General features: G+C 40.5%; 1 protein-coding gene across 3 annotated transcripts in view; it reads right to left on the minus strand.

Moving 5' to 3' along the window:
• Positions 1–88: 88 nt before the first annotated feature.
• The window catches only part of EMB (embigin), a 42,357-nt gene continuing 22,052 nt past the window's right edge, over positions 89–20,393 (minus strand). For 2 of the 3 annotated variants that reach the window (XM_090038050.1, XM_090038048.1), the window contains 5 exons: positions 14,380–14,507; positions 11,567–11,849; positions 10,909–10,942; positions 7,461–7,536; positions 89–5,875 (listed from right to left, as the gene is read on the minus strand). In XM_090038050.1, coding sequence (XP_089894176.1) covers positions 7,479–7,536; positions 10,909–10,942; positions 11,567–11,849; positions 14,380–14,507 — 503 coding nt within the window. In that variant the 3' untranslated portion in view covers positions 89–5,875; positions 7,461–7,478. The remainder of the gene's footprint in view (positions 5,876–7,460; positions 7,537–10,908; positions 10,943–11,566; positions 11,850–14,379; positions 14,508–20,393) is intronic. The other variant, XM_090038049.1, reaches the window with a different exon arrangement.

The following is a 20,393-nucleotide window of genomic DNA, read 5'->3' on the forward strand; positions in this document are numbered from 1 at the left end:
AAAGTAAAACCCTGAGCATATGCTGTTGTATTTCTGACTCTTACTTAAGTTACGATCGAAGAAACAGATAAATATTAGGCAGTCTTTTCCATTAAGTTTATTGCATTTAAATGTATATACCGTATTACCTGTTCCCACTATTTCCATTCTTTTTGTTATTGCATTTATAGTGAACATATAAGAAATAAATGTTCCACTGAGTACGCATATCTTACAGTTCAGGCAGGACAATATAACACAGATGAGTGAGTACAGATCTACATTCAAAATGTAAAATAAGGCAAGCAAGATAAGCAGCATTAGACTCAGCAACCATTGACTAGATTTTTAACATCAAGCTTCCTCTGAAAACACAAAAATAGTTCTTGCAAAACACAAATGAACTTAAAACACATTAAATTTGTTCCTTCCTTCAAGGCACTGTTGTATAATTTGTAATGTCAATTTAGAAAACAAAAAACCAGAAATAATTCAGTTGATTGTAAATCTCATCTGATTAATTTCTCTCTTTCTCTCTCATCCTATTGTTAAATAAACAAGAATCATATTCTTTGATCATTAGCAAAATACACTCCTGTGAGAAATCAATATCTTTTTAAAAGATGGAAACATGTAATTCCACAATAATATAAACAAATATTTAATTTTAACCAAAAAAAAAAATGAGCCAAACTTTTTTAACACTTAGCAATTATAAATTCAAAGGGTACATCCCAGAAAGATGTGCTTTTGTTACTTAGCATTGAAGAATTGAACCTCTTAGGTTATAACCAGTCTTTTACAGGGTCACGAAGAGACTAGCAATAATAAATTACAAACGGATGACCTGGTATGATAAAATAATAAATCTACAGTAAATCTGCTATAATAGTTCAAGCTGCTGGGGGAGAATGAAAAACTCCAAGAATTTAACATTCTGTGTCTCTCTTATAGATACAGAGCCATACAAAAATTTTATACTTTTGCTGATGCAAAGTAGCAGAGCTCTGCAAGCTGGTGTTCAGAAACTCGTACAAAAAGAAAACTAGGGATACTGACTTCAACAGGAAATCTCGTTCTACTGCCTTGCAGCATTTCGTCAGCATGGGATACTTCATGATCTTAGAGCTGAGACTGATTTTAGCTTTCAAATTTGAGAATTTCATTGCCTGCAGTCACCAATCTGAATCTGAGTCTGGTCCTAGAGCTGCCTGAAGCTCATTCTACCCAGGAAAACAAGAGCTTATTTTGCTCCTTCCAATAAGTTACCTATGGGTTTCAAGAGCCTGGAAGCCAGAAAGGTCTGTAAGAGTCGGCTTGTGGAATTTCCTGCAAATATCTTCTACTTGGGGGAGAAAGCTGAGCTGTAGATGGTAGGGTTGGGAAGAGAGAGGTGGGTGTGATAGGAGATATACTGCTAAGGCAAGCAAAGTTTGACCCTTGAACATATGTAAAATATCATGATATAGTCACAGTCAGCACATAGATTCAAGTCAACCAGTACAGTTAGCTCCAAGCATAAGGACCCAAGAAGTTAAAATGTGTATAGCCAAAATTACTTGTGCATTGTATTTCAAGAGTAATTGGTTTCAGGATGATTTTGGCTCTACTTTTGTATTTTTGTGGCTTCTGTTTCCTAGATTTTTTTAGTTTAATTAATTATTCCTTGCCAGAATTTCAGGACAGGCCTCTTAAATTGTCCTGATAGAACCTGCACATGCACTGTAAATGAGAGGTATTTAGCTGTTAGTCTGAAGTCAGACAGAAGGCATGGTGCCTTATAGACTAATTCTGAGATGAATACGCTTTTGTAAGCAGCAGCTTGCTTTGTAGGATCCTATAAAAGGACCATGCTATCAAAGTCCTTTCACAATATCTAAAAAAGTAATCTGTTGCTTAAAAAACCTGTGTAGCTCTGAATTAGTCTATAAGCTGCAACTCTGTCCTGTCCTATGCGTATTAAATCAATATGTAAGGTAGCTTACATACCTGTGTACAGTAATCATTTGAATATGCACAGACTGGGTAATTTTTCTTCAATAAGTATTTGTTCATCTCTAGCTTCATGTCTGAAATCATAGAATAAATATCCAGGAACTTTTGCTTGTAGCAACCATGTACATAAAATAGATTCTGTAAGAGGGGAAGATTTGGCAGTACAATATCAGTTTATAGTGCACAGAAGTATGATGGAGATGGAGTTAGAGACTCTGGAGATTCCATGGGATGGGAAGCAGAGTTGCTCTTTTTTTTTCTTGAGAGGGAATCCTAACTTGATTCATGCCAAGCATCTATGATGCAGTTCTCTGAAGCAGGCACTGCCAGTTTTCAATTAAATTAGCAGGATTGCAGTTCTCAGTCTCTCTCAGGATTTGGCCTAATAGTTTTATTATGAGGAGACAAGGGTATCCACAAAAAAATGTTGTGGATTCTTAATCACTTCATCATTACTACTTTAATATGCATAGGTATTTTTATATGGCAGGCAATTCTGAAATATATTAAATATATGCCAATAGGTACAAATGGCCTGTACTTTTTTCCCCTGATATTGTTTTTAACTGCTGTGCCAGGATGCACTTCATTTAAGGACACTTGCAGCTGTATAAAGCTAGCTCTTCATGTTTGGCTACTGTGAATGGCTTAGAGAACCAAGTCATTCTACAGAAATGTTTGCAAGATATTGTTTAAAAGAAGAAAATCTAAAAGTCTTCTTGGGTTATATTCTAGTGCAGCACGTAATTCCCAACATTTCTAGTTCAGGAATTAAATTTGTGTATCAAGTGAAGATTAACATGCATCACAAACCAAATAAACACTGAAGTTTAATAAATAATCTGAAGTTCTTAGCTATGAAGTTTTTTTTTTTTTACCAAAAAAGATTATAATCTTGGAATGTTATTAACATAATCAAGATGTACAACAAAATCAAGCAATTTATTTTTAATATAGTGCATATATCTTTACTTGCTCTAACAATAAATATTAATATGATAATGATACAAATTCATATAAAAGCTGTAACTGTTTTGGTTTATATGCAGTGCACTGGAAGATTGAGGCTGAGTGTAATAAAACACAGTATCTTGACCAGGGAAATCTTTATCAGTGATCACTATCCAGACATTTGAGACTCTCTGCTTTTTATTTAGGCTTTAAACCTTGTGCTAATTAGGGTACAACATTAAACTCATTCTTTAATTTAAAACAAGTTAAACTGGATATCTATTCCCAAAGCCAACATTACAGGCAGTAACTACTACTTCCAGATCCAGAAAGACTGTAAACAAGGTTTTATAAGCACCCCCTTCTCAGTCTTGTGTGTTAATCATATTTCCTTTTTGTTTGTCTGTTTTGTTTGCCAAACGGCAAAATAGCATTGATGTTGGAATCTGTACAACTTAAGAGCTGGCTTTTCTTTTCTCCTGAACAAGAAGCTGCATATATTTGCCTACATTAGTTTCTTAAAAGTACTTTCACAGGGACAGGGGAAATGTTCTTGAGTGTTTTCTCCTTTACTTAAAACATTTAAAACAAATGTTCCCTACTTCTTTTAAATAAAAGGATGTTTCATTTTCTTTTGTGGACTCAAGCAGGCATTTGTAATGGAAAAAGCAGTCAGTTACACAGTGGTCATGAACAGGTGTTACGTTTGTGCCAGGGCAGAAACCATTTTCTTGGCACAAAAAGAGAAAGTATACATTTGTTTAAGAGATTTCTTGTGAAAGAGAATTGAGTCTTTTTTTGCAAGGAAGTTAGATTTATATAGGGAACATCTCTCTCTCTCTCTCTCCTGATCTATTCTGAATGATTGTCCACTTCCTCAGGTGTGGAGGATACCCACAACCAGAGAACCATAGTCTGCTGTTCTCCCTTCTTCCCTCCCAAGGGGGAAGGAGAGCACTGGCTCTGTGATAGCTCATCCAGTGGCAGGCTGTCAGAAAGCCCTGTGAGGATCCTGCAGGGAATATCCCCTCCCTTCCCAGCAATCACCCAGTCAGCATGTGGGGGGCATTCTCCTGTGATAGCTACCCCTCTCCTACCAATCAACTGATCAGAGGGAGCATGGGGAAGAATTTGCAGAGAAATTCTTACTGCTAGAAATGAACCAGTGTATAGATTTCATTTGCTGAATATATATTGTAACTAATTGGCACCTTTAATTGCTCATATTAATTCTGTGGCTTGTGGCTTATTACAGGACTACCTGCAGCTGTATCATTTGGTACTGTGGTTCTAACTTGTCTCACAAGTTAACCAGCTCTTTACCTGAATGAGAATTTATGAAAGAATAATCAAGGATGTTATAGGAGATGGTAGTGATGATTCTGTAGGTAGCCTGCTTGGTTACTAGTACTACACCAAAATCCAAGAATGGGGGAACATGTCACTGTTCTTCTGGAAGTGTTGTCTTTTGCATAAGTTATACAAGCGAGGCCCTGCCCATTTGTGGTCATTGGCAATTTGCATAAGAATAGGGACATTAACCCAATTAAATTAAGTGTAGTGTTATCATTGTATTTTATTTAACATTGCTTATTAAAGCAATATTAGTTCTTTGTTATTCTTTGAGATAAAAGAAGTTATGTAAACATCCAGAATAGCAAAACCTTTCTAGTGTCCAATAGGACTAGCAGAAAAGGTCATCTGAAGTGACCATTAGTGTCTTCTAATTGACATACAGAAGACCTGAACTTATTACATTCAGGGACACTTTCAGGTAAGCTCTAAGAACAGGAGGATGCCAAATTAGGGCAGATATTTGTGTCCAGGTTCTATTCTACCTATTAGGCATCTAAGTGAACTTAGGCCCTAAGTTTAAATTTATTCCACCCTTGTCAGGTCATTGAAAATTTTATACTTTTATAACATGACATTATCTGACCCTTAAGACTAACAGAAAAGCATTGAGGAGGATGACTTGCTCATCTTTGGTATTAAGTTTTTCAGGGGTTCAAACAGGACCAAAGAGAAATGTACTTAAATACGTAAGCCTGTTTCCATGCCCAATATATGGAATATATCTGGCCATTGATGTTTGAGTCAGTGCTAGGGCCTTTCAGTACTGTACATGTATAGTCACTTATTTACTAATTTGAGTATACTGGCCACGATCCTATAGTACAAAATGTGGCCTTTTGTATTCAGTCAGGAAGTCAAAGCAATTGTAGCACCTTAAACTTCCTTAGCTCACTTCATATCTCTTCCTCATATATAAAATGATACTAAATTAAAAAAATTGAGGATTTTTGTATTTTCGTAGGAAATTGTAAAAAAAAATATATATATATATTGCATAAGAACTATGATAAAGATTCCCCTTGATCAGTCCTTTGGTGGGAAAAAGGCTTGTTTGTGTTGAATTTGTTCAATCTCCTAGTAAAAGGCATTTTTGTTTGGTGTAAGCACTTCAAGATTGAAAAGTACTTTCGTGAAGGTGAACTTACCTCCATAATATTCATTTTTAGATAATGGCCCTGATCCTGTATCACTTGGTTCCTCAGTGAAAGCAGGACTGGACCCAATGTAAAAAGCAAAGCCTAATAGGCTAAGACTAACATGGGTTAGTCTTAACTAATTAATTTTTGAATAGTAGAAAGATGTTTTGTTTTGTTTTTTTTACTAGAAGGAACATAAACACAACAGGGACATCTGACACAGCCCATATGTATGTGCAATATTAGGATACACTACTGTGTTTACAAAGTGATTATTTAGCAGAGAGGCAATTTCAAGTCTATATTTTAAAAACATTATAGGAGATAATGGCTTTGGTTACACATCTAGAAAGCTCTAATTAGAAGCATAATAGATATTTGAAATACATAATTGTAATATATCCTTCTGTAGTTTGCAATGGTCAAATTATGTCTGCTTTTTCTTGATTTGCAGGCTCCTGAATTAAAGAGAACATACATATTATTGCCAACTGACATAAATCCTGCTAACTGTTTTATACTCACTACTATATTTAACTTCTTTAGATTGTCAATGTAATTCTGATTCAGTCCCAGACTGGGAATGACATTTTCAATCTTCCAATACAATTTAACACCAGTGAGTACACATTTAAGTATCTTTGAGCATTTGGGTCTCAGTGACTTAGGAACATAGGGCTGGAGGCTGAATTCACCCTTCACATGCTTAAGTGGTATGTACATAGCCACATGCATCTGAGTTTTATGGAGCTTAAGCAGAGTTTGGGATTTTATTCCAACAGGTTTACTATGTGTGCATACTGGTCAGAAGTGAAATACATCAGGACCCCTCCTACTAGCCCAATAGCCTAGTGATTGAGGCATTTGTTCAAGGAACATGAGATGCAGGTTAGAGGACACTTCTCACCAGATTGAGTCTGAACCTGCCACTTTGGTGCAAAAAAGGAAACTTGGGTCAGTCTCCTAACTGATTTAGGCTCTTACGAGCCTAAGGTTCTTTGAAAGTCAGCGGGACTTTGGCTCCTATGTTTCTTAGGTACCTTTGTAAATTACACTTCAATCTCATTCTCATCTGGTCATTTGTTTCATATGGGCTTTACCTGACACTACTCCTTTCGGTTCATATGCACACAGGGACTATAAGGTTACCATAAGCCTTGTCTTATTGGGGCAGATCAGTGGAATGCTGGAACACTAGTTAAGAGGTATGGGGGATAGACACAACTTCTGGATTGCTCAGGGTTTTGTCCTCAGCTGGCAGACCTGGCCCAAATTAAAATTAGCCTGAGCTGGAACTGTGACCGGGGTAGAGAACCAGGAAGCTGTAACTGGCCTCCTCAGTGATAACCTTCCAGTCTTTCTACACACTTCTTGTTCTCCAGAAACACGACACCTGCTCTTCCCACCCCATTCTGTCACTCACTCCTCTCGCAACAGTTTCTCTCTTTGCTTTCTCTGTTCTTTGTGGGTCTTTGCTTCCCTCCCTCTATTTGCTGACTTCTACTGAAGCCATATTTTATAATATAAATTCTACCCTTCCTACTACCTATGGCTCCTTCACTCCCTGCTCTCGCTGTGGAGATTTTTTTTTTATTTGGCTCTAATCCCACAAAGTCTTTGCAATATGAGTAATCCTAATGCACATGAGCAATCACACGGATGGCAACAAGACTGTTTAAGGAGTAGTGTTTAAGGAACACTCACATGACTATCTATGGCTTTGCCTCTTCATCCCAATTTTTAATAAAAATTTCATCCCAATTTTAATTGCTGTGTAAATTTTCATTACTACATAAATACAAATAAATCCCAAACATGGTAAAAGCTAAAATTAAAACATAATATTGAGTTGGATTTCTGAATTAATTGTAAGGTTCTGTCAATGATGAATGAGTATTGTCTGTATTCACTCCAGCTTTCTGTCACATCCACATAATGCACACTGAAAATACATATGATAAGGGCAAAATAAATTTTTCCTTTTAAATCTTCTGATCACAGAATAGCCTAGTAAATTGCTAATATGCCTCCTCCTTTACTCACCTTGTATTGGGAGCTGATTTAAACTTTTCTATGCCTGGTACTGCTATTTTCAACACCATTGCTTTCTTCTGATTTACTATTAAAAGTAAGGGGGGAAAAAACAAAACATGTTCAACTTCAAACTCAAAACAAACTTTTAACATGCAAAGATTCTAAAACACAGAGCAGAAAATGAATGCATTGTATTTTTTTCCAATAAAATATGATAGTGAAATAATTTATTTGGTCTTTTTACCAACCAGCTAGTGACCATTCCAGTGCTTTCTGAAATCAATTCAGTCTTTTTTTTTTTTTTATTCTTAAAAATCTTTGGAATAGGTTGTTATACTTGCACGGTAATATTGGCACAATTAACAATGTTCTCCATTTCAGGATTGAAGAAAGGCTGTGCACTTATCCAGAATATCCACTTGTGCAAATTAATAAAAGCAGTGCTCACTAAGTACACTCTCTTAGCAGTCCTGAACTTGAGTAGGACCTATCATTTTCAAGGTTTCTAACAGCCATGAAACTAACTTTTAGAAACGGCGAAAATCACAAAGCGAATCAGTTTGTTGGTTGCCAATATCACTTCCCTGACAGCATTGTGTAGTTAATGAGCATTATTTACAGCAGTGTCAGTGCTGTGGTATTAGCAGCCCCAAGGCAGACCAGTCATTTTCATTTTCTAATAGTGGTTGTGAGGCTTACCAGCCCCCTTTGACATCTGCTTCCTTTTCAACATTTCCAGAAAGTTAACCAGAATGTGGTTACTTTACAAAGTAGATAAAGGGTTTGAAATGTGCTACGCACATAAGCATTTTATACATTTAACCTATTGGTTATCTACACATAGGTTATCTGCCACAGTGTGATCAAGAAGGGACCAGCTGGTACTGGCATTGTTTGATGTAGTTACAGTATGCACATAAGTTAATTATAATGTATTATAGCAATAGCAAAACTGAACTTGTTAGTTTCAACAGGATAAATTCATGCCCTGCTAAAAGAGAGATTGTTGGGAGTCTACCTAATAAAAACAACCCCATCTGCTGAATAGGTAGGAACAATACCTGTGATAACAGCACACAGTTTCCTATTTTAATTGCCAGGGTATTCCAGACAATTCTGGAGAGGTCGCTTATTAGGGACAGTTTGGGCTCCATAGTATAGTACTTCATCCTTAGCTTCTCTAGTGACACTACCAAAAGGGGTCATTCCACACAAGCATCAGTTGTGACTGTGTGTGTGTTGTGGACTCTTGATCACTGGGAAAAGGACTGAAACTATTATCTCATTTCACAGTCATTTCTAACAATACCTACAGGTATTAGAAAGTATTTCAGATGAGAAGAGTTATTGTTTATTTCAGCAGCCAAAATGATTTGTGGCAACAATCTGATTTTAAAAAGTTATAATCTAAAACAATGAACTGACTCCATAGGAAAAAAAATCCAGATCACCTGGTACATCAATTTGCATTTAAACACCTACTAATATAGATTTTTTTTTTTTACCATAAAACCATTGCAATGAGACAAAGCGTGAACACTTAAATAATATTTCCTAAATGTGCATTTATCCAATAGAAGAGAACTCCAATCTCCTAGGTAAAAATCAAACTGCTATAAAGGAACCATTTCAAGCTCCCATGAAAGTGCCATATTAAATGATATGAGTAAGAGCTTCTTTTTTTTTTTCTTTTTAAGACCAATAGACCTCAGTTTCAATAAGGCTGTTTGTGATAAAAATATGGTAATATGGAGCTAAGGGAACTACTCTGCTCTTGATATAAGACATCAACAATATCCCAAAATGCTTTAAAACATCATGAATCTAATGACGGAATTAAGTAAATAGCAGCAGAGCTAGACAGCATTTAGGATACAGGGGTTGTGGAAATAAATGGATGAGTGGATGAGGCAAAAGGAAACAGGGAGCATGGCTTCAGATAGTAGGAAATATAGAAAAATGGTGCCAATAAAATACAAAGGGATAAAGAAGAGATCAGGTACTTGACAAATGGAAAAAGTAAAGAGGGAAGTCCTTGAAATGGCTGAGAAGCAAATTGGGAGGCATGTTGGGGGAGTAGGGGGTAGAGCACAGGATTCTGCTTTTCAAAGGTAGAAATACAGACTGCTTGTAGAGGTAGAAAAAACCCATCTGGGTTGAACTAATGTATTTCCTCTTCTAATAAATCTCATATCCGGTGTCCACATGGAGTTGCATAAGAGGACACAAGGAATTCACCTAGAAAGTTACCTGCTTTCTCAGCACCAAAGTTGCTGTATTCCCAGTGTCTGATGCACTCTACCAAAAGGAAGGAAGTGGCGAGTGTGTCCATCTAGCCTTATGGATGCAGGTTCTCTCCATATCCTGAGCTAAAACCTGCCAGCATGGTGAGAACATGCCAGGCTTAGATCACGCTAATTCCTGACAAATGCTTCTTCCCCAAATCTTCTCTATCTTATCCCTGGTCACACAGCTTAATAAACCAGCTCCACTGTGGGCATGTCTACACAGGATGTTTACTGTGCAGCTGCCTAATTAGCTCCACTGTAAACATCTCAACTTCTAAACATGCAGTCCTGTTAGACCACAGTAAACTAATAAAGTCCACCACAGGTTAGTGCTTCTAAATACAAGTAGTATCCTGTGGTGGAGTTTTTTTAATGTGCAACAATACACATGTAGATGCTGACAGGGCTAGCTGGGGCACAAGGGTGCTTCAGTGCAGGGGCTGCCTGCTGGTTAACCTTGCTATGGAGCACCCGTGTGCCCCAGCTAACAACTCCACAGCATGTTGAGCCAGTCTGGAGCAGCCCCTGGGCCCCCTGCCAGCTGGGGCTGCTCCAACCCAGATCAACGTGCTGTGGTCTTGAGCGCACAGTCAAACACAGTGCCCAGAATCAATAAAATCTAGCATAATATGTGCCAGAGTTTATTGCTTCAAATTAATTGCATGTGCATATGCTCCCTGTATGTAGGGTTTTCCAGGGTACCTGGTATATGTAACACTAAACTAGAAACATTAAGCATATGGATAAAAGATGGAGATTGTTCTATCTGAAATGATCTCCCTCAGTGTCAGGAAGTTTGAGAGAAGTACATGGACATTGTACCAGGTTGGCAAGTAATAAAAAATGCATCAAAATAATGACTACTACCAAAATAAATAAATAAAAAGCCCAAAGCAAGATAAAGAAGAAGATGAAGATGAAGAACTGAACAAGATGGAGAAGTTGTATTCTGTACATGCTGGTACATGGCAAAATGGGAATTGGAAAGACTTCAAGGAAGGGAATTAGAACAATACATAGGAAAGTATACTGGTATTCTTTACATCAAGTTATGTTAAGACCTGAGAATCTTTTTTACTCCGAGTTATCTGGTGTTAACACTATTTGATATTTGTCTCTTACAGGTTAGCACAGTGCGAGCATATATCATCTAATAAGTTATTACTTACAGTTGCTCAATTTGTTCAAATTCTTTTTCACCTTCTGTGTGACAAAGAAAACCCTGTGGTTATAATAGCACTCAAGTTAATGAACATATCTATTATGATATTATTTTAATGGAAAATATTTCTCTTAATTTTTAATGATAAATGAATAAACTAAAAAATAAAAGGAAGCATACAACCAATTAAATCCTGTAATTATTCTCACACAGAATATCAGTATACAGATCAGATCCATTTTTGTTAATACTCATTTCACTATGCTCCTGATTTCCATATCCCATACCATATCATACTTATGTAACTCTAAAATATCTTTAAGAGTTTATAAATTGGACTTTGAGCTTTTTCTCTACACATCACATATCCCGTTAGTTGACCCAAACATATGGCAGTTTGATTCAAGTATTCATGCCTTTGACACATGCAACAAAATTCACACCTCTAGCCATGCTTAGGAAAATGTCAGAAAAACAATGCAATTTTAGCATTTTCCTCTAAAACCCATTGAGATCATTCTGTTGGTCTGTTTCAGTGTAAAAGCAGGGTCTGAACTCAGAGATCAGTCCAGTCATTATGTTTTATTATAAAATATTCTTACTTTCCTCTCTATCAAAGTAGTCTCAATATAAATTTTGTTATTGTTATAAAAAAGATATCCTACCTGCAAGCATTTCCTTCTTTTTAGAGTATATCTCATAAAGGAAAATAAGAGCTACTAATACAATAACTTCAGCAGCTATTGCAAAAAATGGTTTGAGTGGCACCATGTAGTTGAGAACTTTAAGATTCACTTCTCCATTGTTTTCTCCTAGTTTGAATACAGCTTGGCACACGTATAATCCACCATCTTGCCCTGTAAGCTTCATAATCTTGAGATGGGTTTTGTTGGCAGGTGTTTTATCAATTATGTACTTCTCTGGCATCAGGGAATCATTAATAGGAACCTAATATAAAGACATTTAAAAATCATTAATGCAAAATTTAAAATATTAATGTAACTGTGTATGTTTTGAAAACTGAAAAGTCTGTATGCATCAGGGTCAAATAAGATCAAGTGATGTTTTTGTAGCATATTTTATTTAAACGTATAAACTCCAAAATCTGTGACAATTCCTGAGAGGTGTTGAATACTTGCTAATTAGACTGGGCCTCATGAAGCACTTACTAGATTCAATTAAAGTTTTGCTATTGATTTCACCGCATGTGAGACCAAGAAGAAGTCAGTGTAGATGTGCACTTTAGGGTAAAAACAGATGTTGCAGTTCTGAACGGCCCAAGTCAAAACCTGGAAGCGGCGTAGTCTTTTACATGCACAGCTTCTCCTTGGACAAAAAAGGCAAGAAATCAGATAAACTGCAATAATCCCAGAAACAAAGTATTATCTTGGATAAAGTGTACTCAGTCTTAAAGTGGGAAAATGGGCTTTTACATCTGTAGGGGTGGAAACAGAGGCCATCTGACCTTATTTGTGCAATCATGAAATTTATGGTAGCACAAATAGTGCTATCCTTTGTCATACCACAGCAAAGGGAAAACTTTGGCCCAGCAAAAGGTAGTACTGTAATAGACTTTGCCGATTTATTGCAGCAGACATCTATTAGTTCTGTGGAACTGAGCTGCTCACACACTCCAACCACCCTGGGCAGGTGCCTCCCAAGCCCCCGACCACATGCCCAGCTTTCCCTGCTTACAAAGAAGTTCCAGGGATTCTTGGGGCACCTCTCCATAAGCAGGAAAACTGGGGTTCTGCATTGACCCAGTCATCCCCTATGATCCCAGGAACAATCTGGGGAATGCTTGCCTGCTCCTGGAATTGCCAGGAATGGGTCTGGGTGAGCAGGGAAAGTGGGGTTCTCCTTCTACAACTGATTAACTTTATTCAGTGACATCTGTTTCTAGCCTAGGTTTCCAGGATAAAAATCTCCATTCTGAGGGAAATCTGACATTTGTTTTTACCCCTATGGACCCAGGAGTGTCAAATTCATTCATTCATTCATTCTTAGTCAAGTGGCCAGCTCTCCAGGCTGGATTGGGCCCACAGACTGGCCACCCATGCCAGATCCAGCATGCATCCTGGACCAGCCACAGTGGGTGCTGCATGCAGTAAATCCTGGACTGGCTGAAACAGGCACTGCATGCAAGGCTGATTCACCATGTGCCACATGCAGTGTGTAGACCCACAGGCTATACCGGGGGCCAGATTATATGGTTCTGTGGCTGGATCCAACCTGCAGGCCATATCTTTGACACCCCTGTTCTAAGAGGCTAATTAAATCAGAAAAAATAGCATGAGCTTTCATAAGCAATGGGCTTACTTCAGATTCTGTAAAGGGACTGCAATAAGTAGAATTTCTAAATAGAAATATCTATGCTTGGCCACGCATTCAGCAGGTCACTGGGGAACAGGGTCAAAACAGAAAACTGGTGGCAGTCAGTCACACCAGTCTGACCAGTCTCATAGATTCAGCATCTCTAACATTTGCCATTGGAAAACAAATTTTGAACTGATATCCTAAACTAGGATCCCACATATGTGCAGAGACAGTTGGCAAATAAAGTATGCACCAGGACAAATGTGGAGACAGGGCAGCAGGGCTGTCCAGGGCTGCCTGCTCCCCCCTCTCAAGGCACACTGAGCACTAGCCGACTGCAGAGTGGCTGTGGCACAGTGTCTCAGCCTGGGGGCTCTGCAGCACGCAGAGACGGGGAAGCAGGCAGCCCTGGGTTGCTTGCTTCCCCATCTTCACATGCTCCAGTGGAGGTTCTGGCCTGCAGCTGACTGGGGCACAGCGTGCCTTGAGATGGGGAGCAGGCAGTCCACAGCTTCCTGCTCTCCCATCTCCACATGCCGCTTCCTAGATGGCTAGGGCAGAGGGCTGCCTTCCAGCTAGCCCTGCACTGTGACACCCTGTGCTCCAGGAAGCCCTCCCTACAGCACATGAAGCCTGGTCATAGCAGCTCTGGGTTGCCAGGCTGACTACATAGGTCGCCTGCCAGTCCAGACTGCCCCAGCTGGATGCACTCCATGTTGTGCACAGGACATTTATTTCTGCATGTTAATTGCACATGTGGACATGCCCCAGAATTTAGTTATTCGCTTTCTCAGTTGAGTGCTCTAACCAGGAGGATGCACAGGTGAAATCAGCCTTGAGCGATGTCTGCCTCTCCCCTGACCATTTGAATCAATTGCTGGGGATAACTGTGAAGTGTTGTGAAGTCTCAGTTAGAGGCACCTAAAAGTGCCTTTTGGAATCCCGGTCTTCATAAAGTTTTCTCTAACATCAGTAACCATAGATTCAGTAATTTTACCATGTGTATGTTTTTATATCAGCCATAACTAAAGACCAAGGTAGGACTTGTCAGAGTTGTAATAGATCCATGTACCATGAGTTAATTATACTTGGCAAGCAGGTTGCCATTTTGTAATCAGTTTTAATGCAATTGTTCTGCCTGTCCAACAAATGGAAATCTTACCTGGTGACTTCCATTAGTTGTATACCAGATCCAAGTGATAGGAATATAGTTGCCACTTTCACATACTATGACAACAGAATCTCCTTCATAACTGACTATGGGCTTTTCTTTTCCTTTAATTTTAGGCACTAAGAACAAATAGAGAAAAATTATCAAGTGAGCTCTAATGGACTTAGCTAAAACACAGAGAGCATCAAAGCATTTTAGTAACACATCCATTCACTTTTCTGTTCTTGTATTAAGTGGAAAACAATTAGATAGCAGATGGCTACTAATGCTTGATCTAATGAGTAGTTGTTTTTGGCTGATAGTCTATACACAGACTTTCCACTGAAGTTTATAGAAATCCCATTTGCAGAACGGTTGCAATACAGTAGTTACATAAAAGTAGCTTTTAAAGCAAAACCCAAATTCTTGTTATTTTTCCCCATATGCAGTTGAGAGTCATCCATACTTCAAATTGCTGTATTCTTTAAAATGCATAAACTTAATATAAAAATTCCTACAATCTCTAAAACGATAAGACTTTTCACTAAAGACCATAACAGTGTAATATTTGGTAAGCTATGTGTGCCTATAAAACTTTTTTTGCCAAATAATATACAATTTATCTTGATTTTAAAAAAATCAAGGACTGATGTCAAAGATTTGTAACTATACCATTTATATCATGAAACCTTTGTCAATCTATGTAAGCTCCAAGGTAAGTGTCTTGCTCTTTCTTGATTGGACAACCATAAATTTTGAATGTTTTCTGTTGCAAAGTTAAATAAATACATTTGTTCCCAAAAAGGACTCAGGAAAGTTTATAAGACAAAAAATTACAGAAATAGAAAAAACATTCAAGAAGAATCCCTGCCCCCCCCCAACCCCCCCCCAAATTCAAAAGCAACCCAGTCCTCTTCCACTTCCCTACCTCTGACTAAGGAGAGAGTTCTCCCCCACAACCCAACCTCATTTTCAACCCATGTTCAAAACCTCTGTAAAAGAGCACCCCCCCCCATATTTTCTCAGCACCCCTCTCTATCTACTCCCACTCCCCAGTTGTACATACTATATTCTGTGTATTCAAACTTTCAGTCTACAAATTCACCTTGCAGGAGCTTGCAAACTAGTAACATTTGACAACCTGGATGCTATATAAGTATAACAAATGGATATTAATATAACTTAACTGAATCAATATATGATAAAATACATCTCATAGACTTTTCCAGTACTTGCTCAATCTACTAGACCAGCCTTGCTTTATCTGTAAAATCTTAGTTTTTATTCATATATTAGCAATGTACATCAATCCAGCCTGGAGCCTCATTATTTGGTATATATTTATGGATTAATAAAAAACATGTTATATCTTTAAAAGAGCTTTTTTAATTCAGAGTGCCTTTATTACTCGCCCATTTCAGTAAAAAAGGACAGCATCAGTAACACTATTGCCAATCCTGTGTGTCACGGGGCAGGACGCAGGGGTGGCTGTGATGCCCCTTGTGCCCCTTACCATGTCACATGGGCGACCTAGCACCCTCTTGTCTCGGCCGCCATGTCTTTGCTGTTATGGTTCTGTAGTGGAGGCTGCCTACGATTCCCTTGTCCACGGTAATATGTTGGCACTACTCCCCGTCCCTTATAGGGTGACTCGGTGCACCCCAGCCTTAAGGGCTATGCGTGCCTCCAAACCTCCCCTTTAGCACCCCCCAAGCCTCGCAGCTGTTCCCGGATGTTATTAAGTCCTTGCCCTTCGTCGCCCCTCTCTGGCACCCCTGGGCTCACCACGCCTTGGTGCCCCTCTCTGGCACTCCCAGGTCTGTCACCCACCTGGCACCCCCTCTGTGGCACTCCTGGGTTTGTTGCGCACCTGGAGCCCCTTCACTGGTGCCCCTGGGCCGGTCGTGTAACCTGCGCCCCTCTACCAGCGCCTTTGGGCTTGTCCTGTAACCTGCGCCCCTTTACCGGCGCTCCTGGGCCTGTCACACAACCTGCGCCCCTCCTAACCCTCTGGGGTCCCCGCCTTCTCAGAGCCTATGTCGTGCCTCTCGTGCCGCTCGCGCTTCTCGCATCCGTTGCCCCTCTGGGGCCTCTGCCGCACCTCTCGCGCTCGTTGCCCCCCTGGGGCCTCTGCCACGCCTCTCGCGCTTGCGGCTCAGGTGGCCCGCAGCCATGCCTGGCCCCTTGACCCCTTTCCTGGGTCGTTTGCCCACACTGGACAAAATATCGCCCTCACGGGCCTATATCACGCCTCTCGCGCTCGTGCCGCGCCTTTCGCGCTTCCTTGCCCCTCTGGGCCTATATCGTGCCTCTCGCACTGCTTGCGCTTCCCACGCCTATACCGCGCTTCTCGCGCTGCTCGCGCCTGGGGCTCAGGTGGCTCGTAGCCGTGCCTGGCCCCCTGACCCTACCTCCGGGTCGTACACCCTACCAGGCAACCGCCCTCGCGGGCTGGGGTCCCAACCCCCACTCACCGGACGCCTCTCCGGCACTCTAAAACGCTGTGCCCACTGTGGCACTGCTCACTGTGTCCCTGCTGGGCACCGGGAACCCCCAAACTACTGGGGAGCCCCTGTGAGGCCTCCTCGCACCCCTACAGCCTCACCCGGTCCTCCGGTATTAAACAGTAACAAAACCACGAGCCAAGCAGCTGCAACACAAACCAGAAGCCTACCAGCTTATAACACAAAGCTTGCACTCACTAGGCTCTTCACCATGTTCCTCTTAGGGTTCTCCCTACCCCTGCATCATTGCAGCCGGTCTGCGTGGTCAGGCAGCAACCATCCACCCAGCCTGCTCAGCTCTCCCGCAAAGCTCCTGCTCCTGCGGCTGTCTGGAGGGAACTGCCTCCCAGGCGCTGGCCTGGGCTATTTATAAAGGTCTGGCCCTGCCCCCTTTTTGGCCATGTGACCTGCCTGGTTGCCCCAGCAACCGGCACCTGAGCTGCCCGGGTGATTGGCAGCTCCTTAATCCTATTCTAGGAACAGGGCACCTAAGTGTCCCTGTGACACTGTGCAATTTGGGGAAGAGGGCAAAAACAAAACAAAAAAGGCAATAAATTAGAGGAAGGTAAAGGAAGCAACACAAATTTAATTATTTTACCAAAAAGCCCCATAAAACTGCTGTATTCTGCACAGAGGATTGCTACTGAAGTGGAAAAAAGTTTGGTGTACAGCTCAGTAATAAGATATGGCCCTACATATGACAGTTACAACTGCCACTAGCAGCGTATGTAACTGCCGCATGGACCGTGGATAGTATGTACACAGTACTTGCTGGTTTACATGGTGTCTATCTCTAGTCTTTACACATCCCTACACGTAGGGAAGGAGGTAAGGTGCCTCCCCCCAAGCCATTGCGTGTTGGCCACTCAGAATAACAGATCAGTGGAATACAGGAGCTACTACCCATCTGGCTCAGCCTAGGAGCAAATAACTGAAAAAAGGGAAGAGGACATGATGAGTTACCCTTCCCCTATCTTTGCTTTTTTGAACTAGTTTACTGTACTGGATTAAAGTCCCAGATTGCCCGACATTTTATACATAGCCGCAAGGCATCTTTCATCTATTCAAGCTTATTATATGGATACCGGTTGCCAATATATATGCAGGGATACTCTGTACTAGATATTTCCTGAGCAACCTGTGAGCTTTTCTGTAAGACTCTCTATTCTTGTAGGCACCACGGGTGAGATCCTGGCTCCACTGAAGTCACTGTAAGTTTTGCTAGTGTGACTGTATTTCACCATATGGCTCTTTCACAAAATCCCAGCATTTGGGAACAAATAGATCCCTGACAGTAACTCATTTGTAATCACACCCTGAGTCAGAATCATACAGACTAGAAGGGACATGGCTGGTTATCTAGTCCAGCTTCTTGCACAGATGCAAGAGTGTCTATTCCAAACTACCGCAGATAACTATCTGGCTGCTTCTGGAAAAACTAATGAAGGAAATCCTACAATTTCCTTAGGCAGGGTGTTCCATTGTCCTATTGCCCTTAGGGCCTTGTTACATCTTACACTGTGAGCCATACAAGTGTTGAGCGCTAGCTCAAACTTGGAGCAAACACTTCAGGTCAGCATGGGCCTGAAAGATGGAAAGGTAAGAATTTCTCCTCCTCCCCTCTCACTCTGGGTTTCCCCTCTGCCCCCACTCCACCCCTCGCTGTACCTACTTGTAGTTGCTTGGCTGTCTGTCCCAGGGGATCAGTCAAGGAAGGGTTAACTTACCTGCCCAGCTGTCAGCAGCTGATCTTCATGGAGCTGAGCTTGCCAAGAGAGGAGTAACAGCAGCAGTCCCAGCTGGGCAGACAGGTTAATCCATTCCTGCCTGCTCCCCAGGGACAGACAGTGTAGGCAGCCACAAGTGGAGGGGTAGGCAGGGATCTGGGGTGCTGGAGAGGGCAGGTGCACCAGTGGGCCTTATCTGGGGTAGCAAGGGAGGGGGGCCAGGTAGGTTGTTTACACTAAGGTGTAGCCTAGACTGGTTACACCTTAGTGCAACACAGGCTGTATATACATGAGCAGCGAGACTTCTCTGATGTGCTGGAATTCCTGCATGTCAGAACAGACTTGATTAAGTCTGCCATCCATGCGCTTCAACATGGTGGCAGGGGTGCTTGAACTAAAGCTTGTTGAATGAGCGTTAGTTCAAGTGCCCCCACTGCCATTTTTAAGCGCGGGGATGCTGATATGCTAGACAGCAATGACACTTTAGAGCCACTCTAATTAACACATCCCCCCCGGGCACATGTAAAAATGCCCATAGATCAGCTATAATCCTGCCCTGGACTAGCATAACTTTGAGTTGCATAATGAATACTTAAAACCAATTTTAGGTGTTAATGTGCAGACAATCTGGATGTTAAGAACCCGAGGAGTTTTTCCTGAGATCTGATTTAAATCTGTTTTGCTGCATTTTAAGTCTATTTCTACATCTCCTGTCCTCTGGAAGAGAGAAAACAAGCAAGAGAGAGCAATATTACCTGATCTTCTTTATGGATGCCTTTCATACATTTGAAAACTGCTCTCAGGTCCCTTTCACCTCCTGTTTTACAAACTAAACATACCTAATTCCTTAAGTATTTCTTAATACAACTCACTTTCCTAACCTATTGGACCTGCATCCTTTTTAAAATGTAGTGCTCAAGACTGGACATAGTACTTCAGATCAGGCCAAACAGCATTGACTAGAGTGGCACTACCACTAGATGCAATTCTTTTGTTAATGCAACCCAAAATTGTGTTTATCTTTTTTGTGACAGCATCACATTACACTCACGTTACATTCTGATCCACCATGCTACAGATCCTTAGCAATGCTACTGCTAAGCCAGCATCTATATATGTGGCTTTTCTTCCCTATGCGTAGAACTTTGTTGAATTTCATATTGCTGTCTATAGCTCAATTCTTCATTTTACCAAGAACCCTTTTCATTTTTATCCAACTTCTGAAAATGTTTAAAATTCCTTCCAGTTTTGTCTTGTCTGCAAAATTGACCAGCGTACCCTTTATTTCTGTATCCAAGTCATGAACAAAAATGTTAAGCCTGAACAGCCCCCTCTCTAACTCCACTTGAGGCATCCTGCCAGTCTGATTTTAGTCCATGAATAGATCTCTTTACTTGTTACTCAACAAATTATATGACCTTATCTGTTTGTAAACAGCTATATTAACAGATTAGTAATTTCTTGTGCCTTAGAAAGTAGTCTCATCACATTACCACTGGAAGATACAGAGCTTGCTCTTTCCTCCTTTCCTGAATACTGGCATCAATCTGAGAGGATGTCAAGACAGCTTTTATGGCATCAAAAGTGGCAGCATTCAGCTATTTTAAAGCAATTCTCCCATCTCATAGTAATAAATCAACAGGTCCCTATTCATTGTGTTCTGACAGAGGTGACTTCTGTGTTGATTAAGTCTTCTTAGTGCTAAGACAGTAGCTATTTTATACTTTCAGAAGGATAAGACTTCCTCTGACCTATTTAAAACAGACTAGAGTACACATTCTGTTAAATCTTATCC

This window comes from Crocodylus siamensis, chromosome 3 (assembly GCF_052110815.1).
Source record: "Crocodylus siamensis isolate JL-2025a chromosome 3, ASM5211081v1, whole genome shotgun sequence".
Taxonomy (NCBI): domain Eukaryota; kingdom Metazoa; phylum Chordata; order Crocodylia; family Crocodylidae; genus Crocodylus; species Crocodylus siamensis.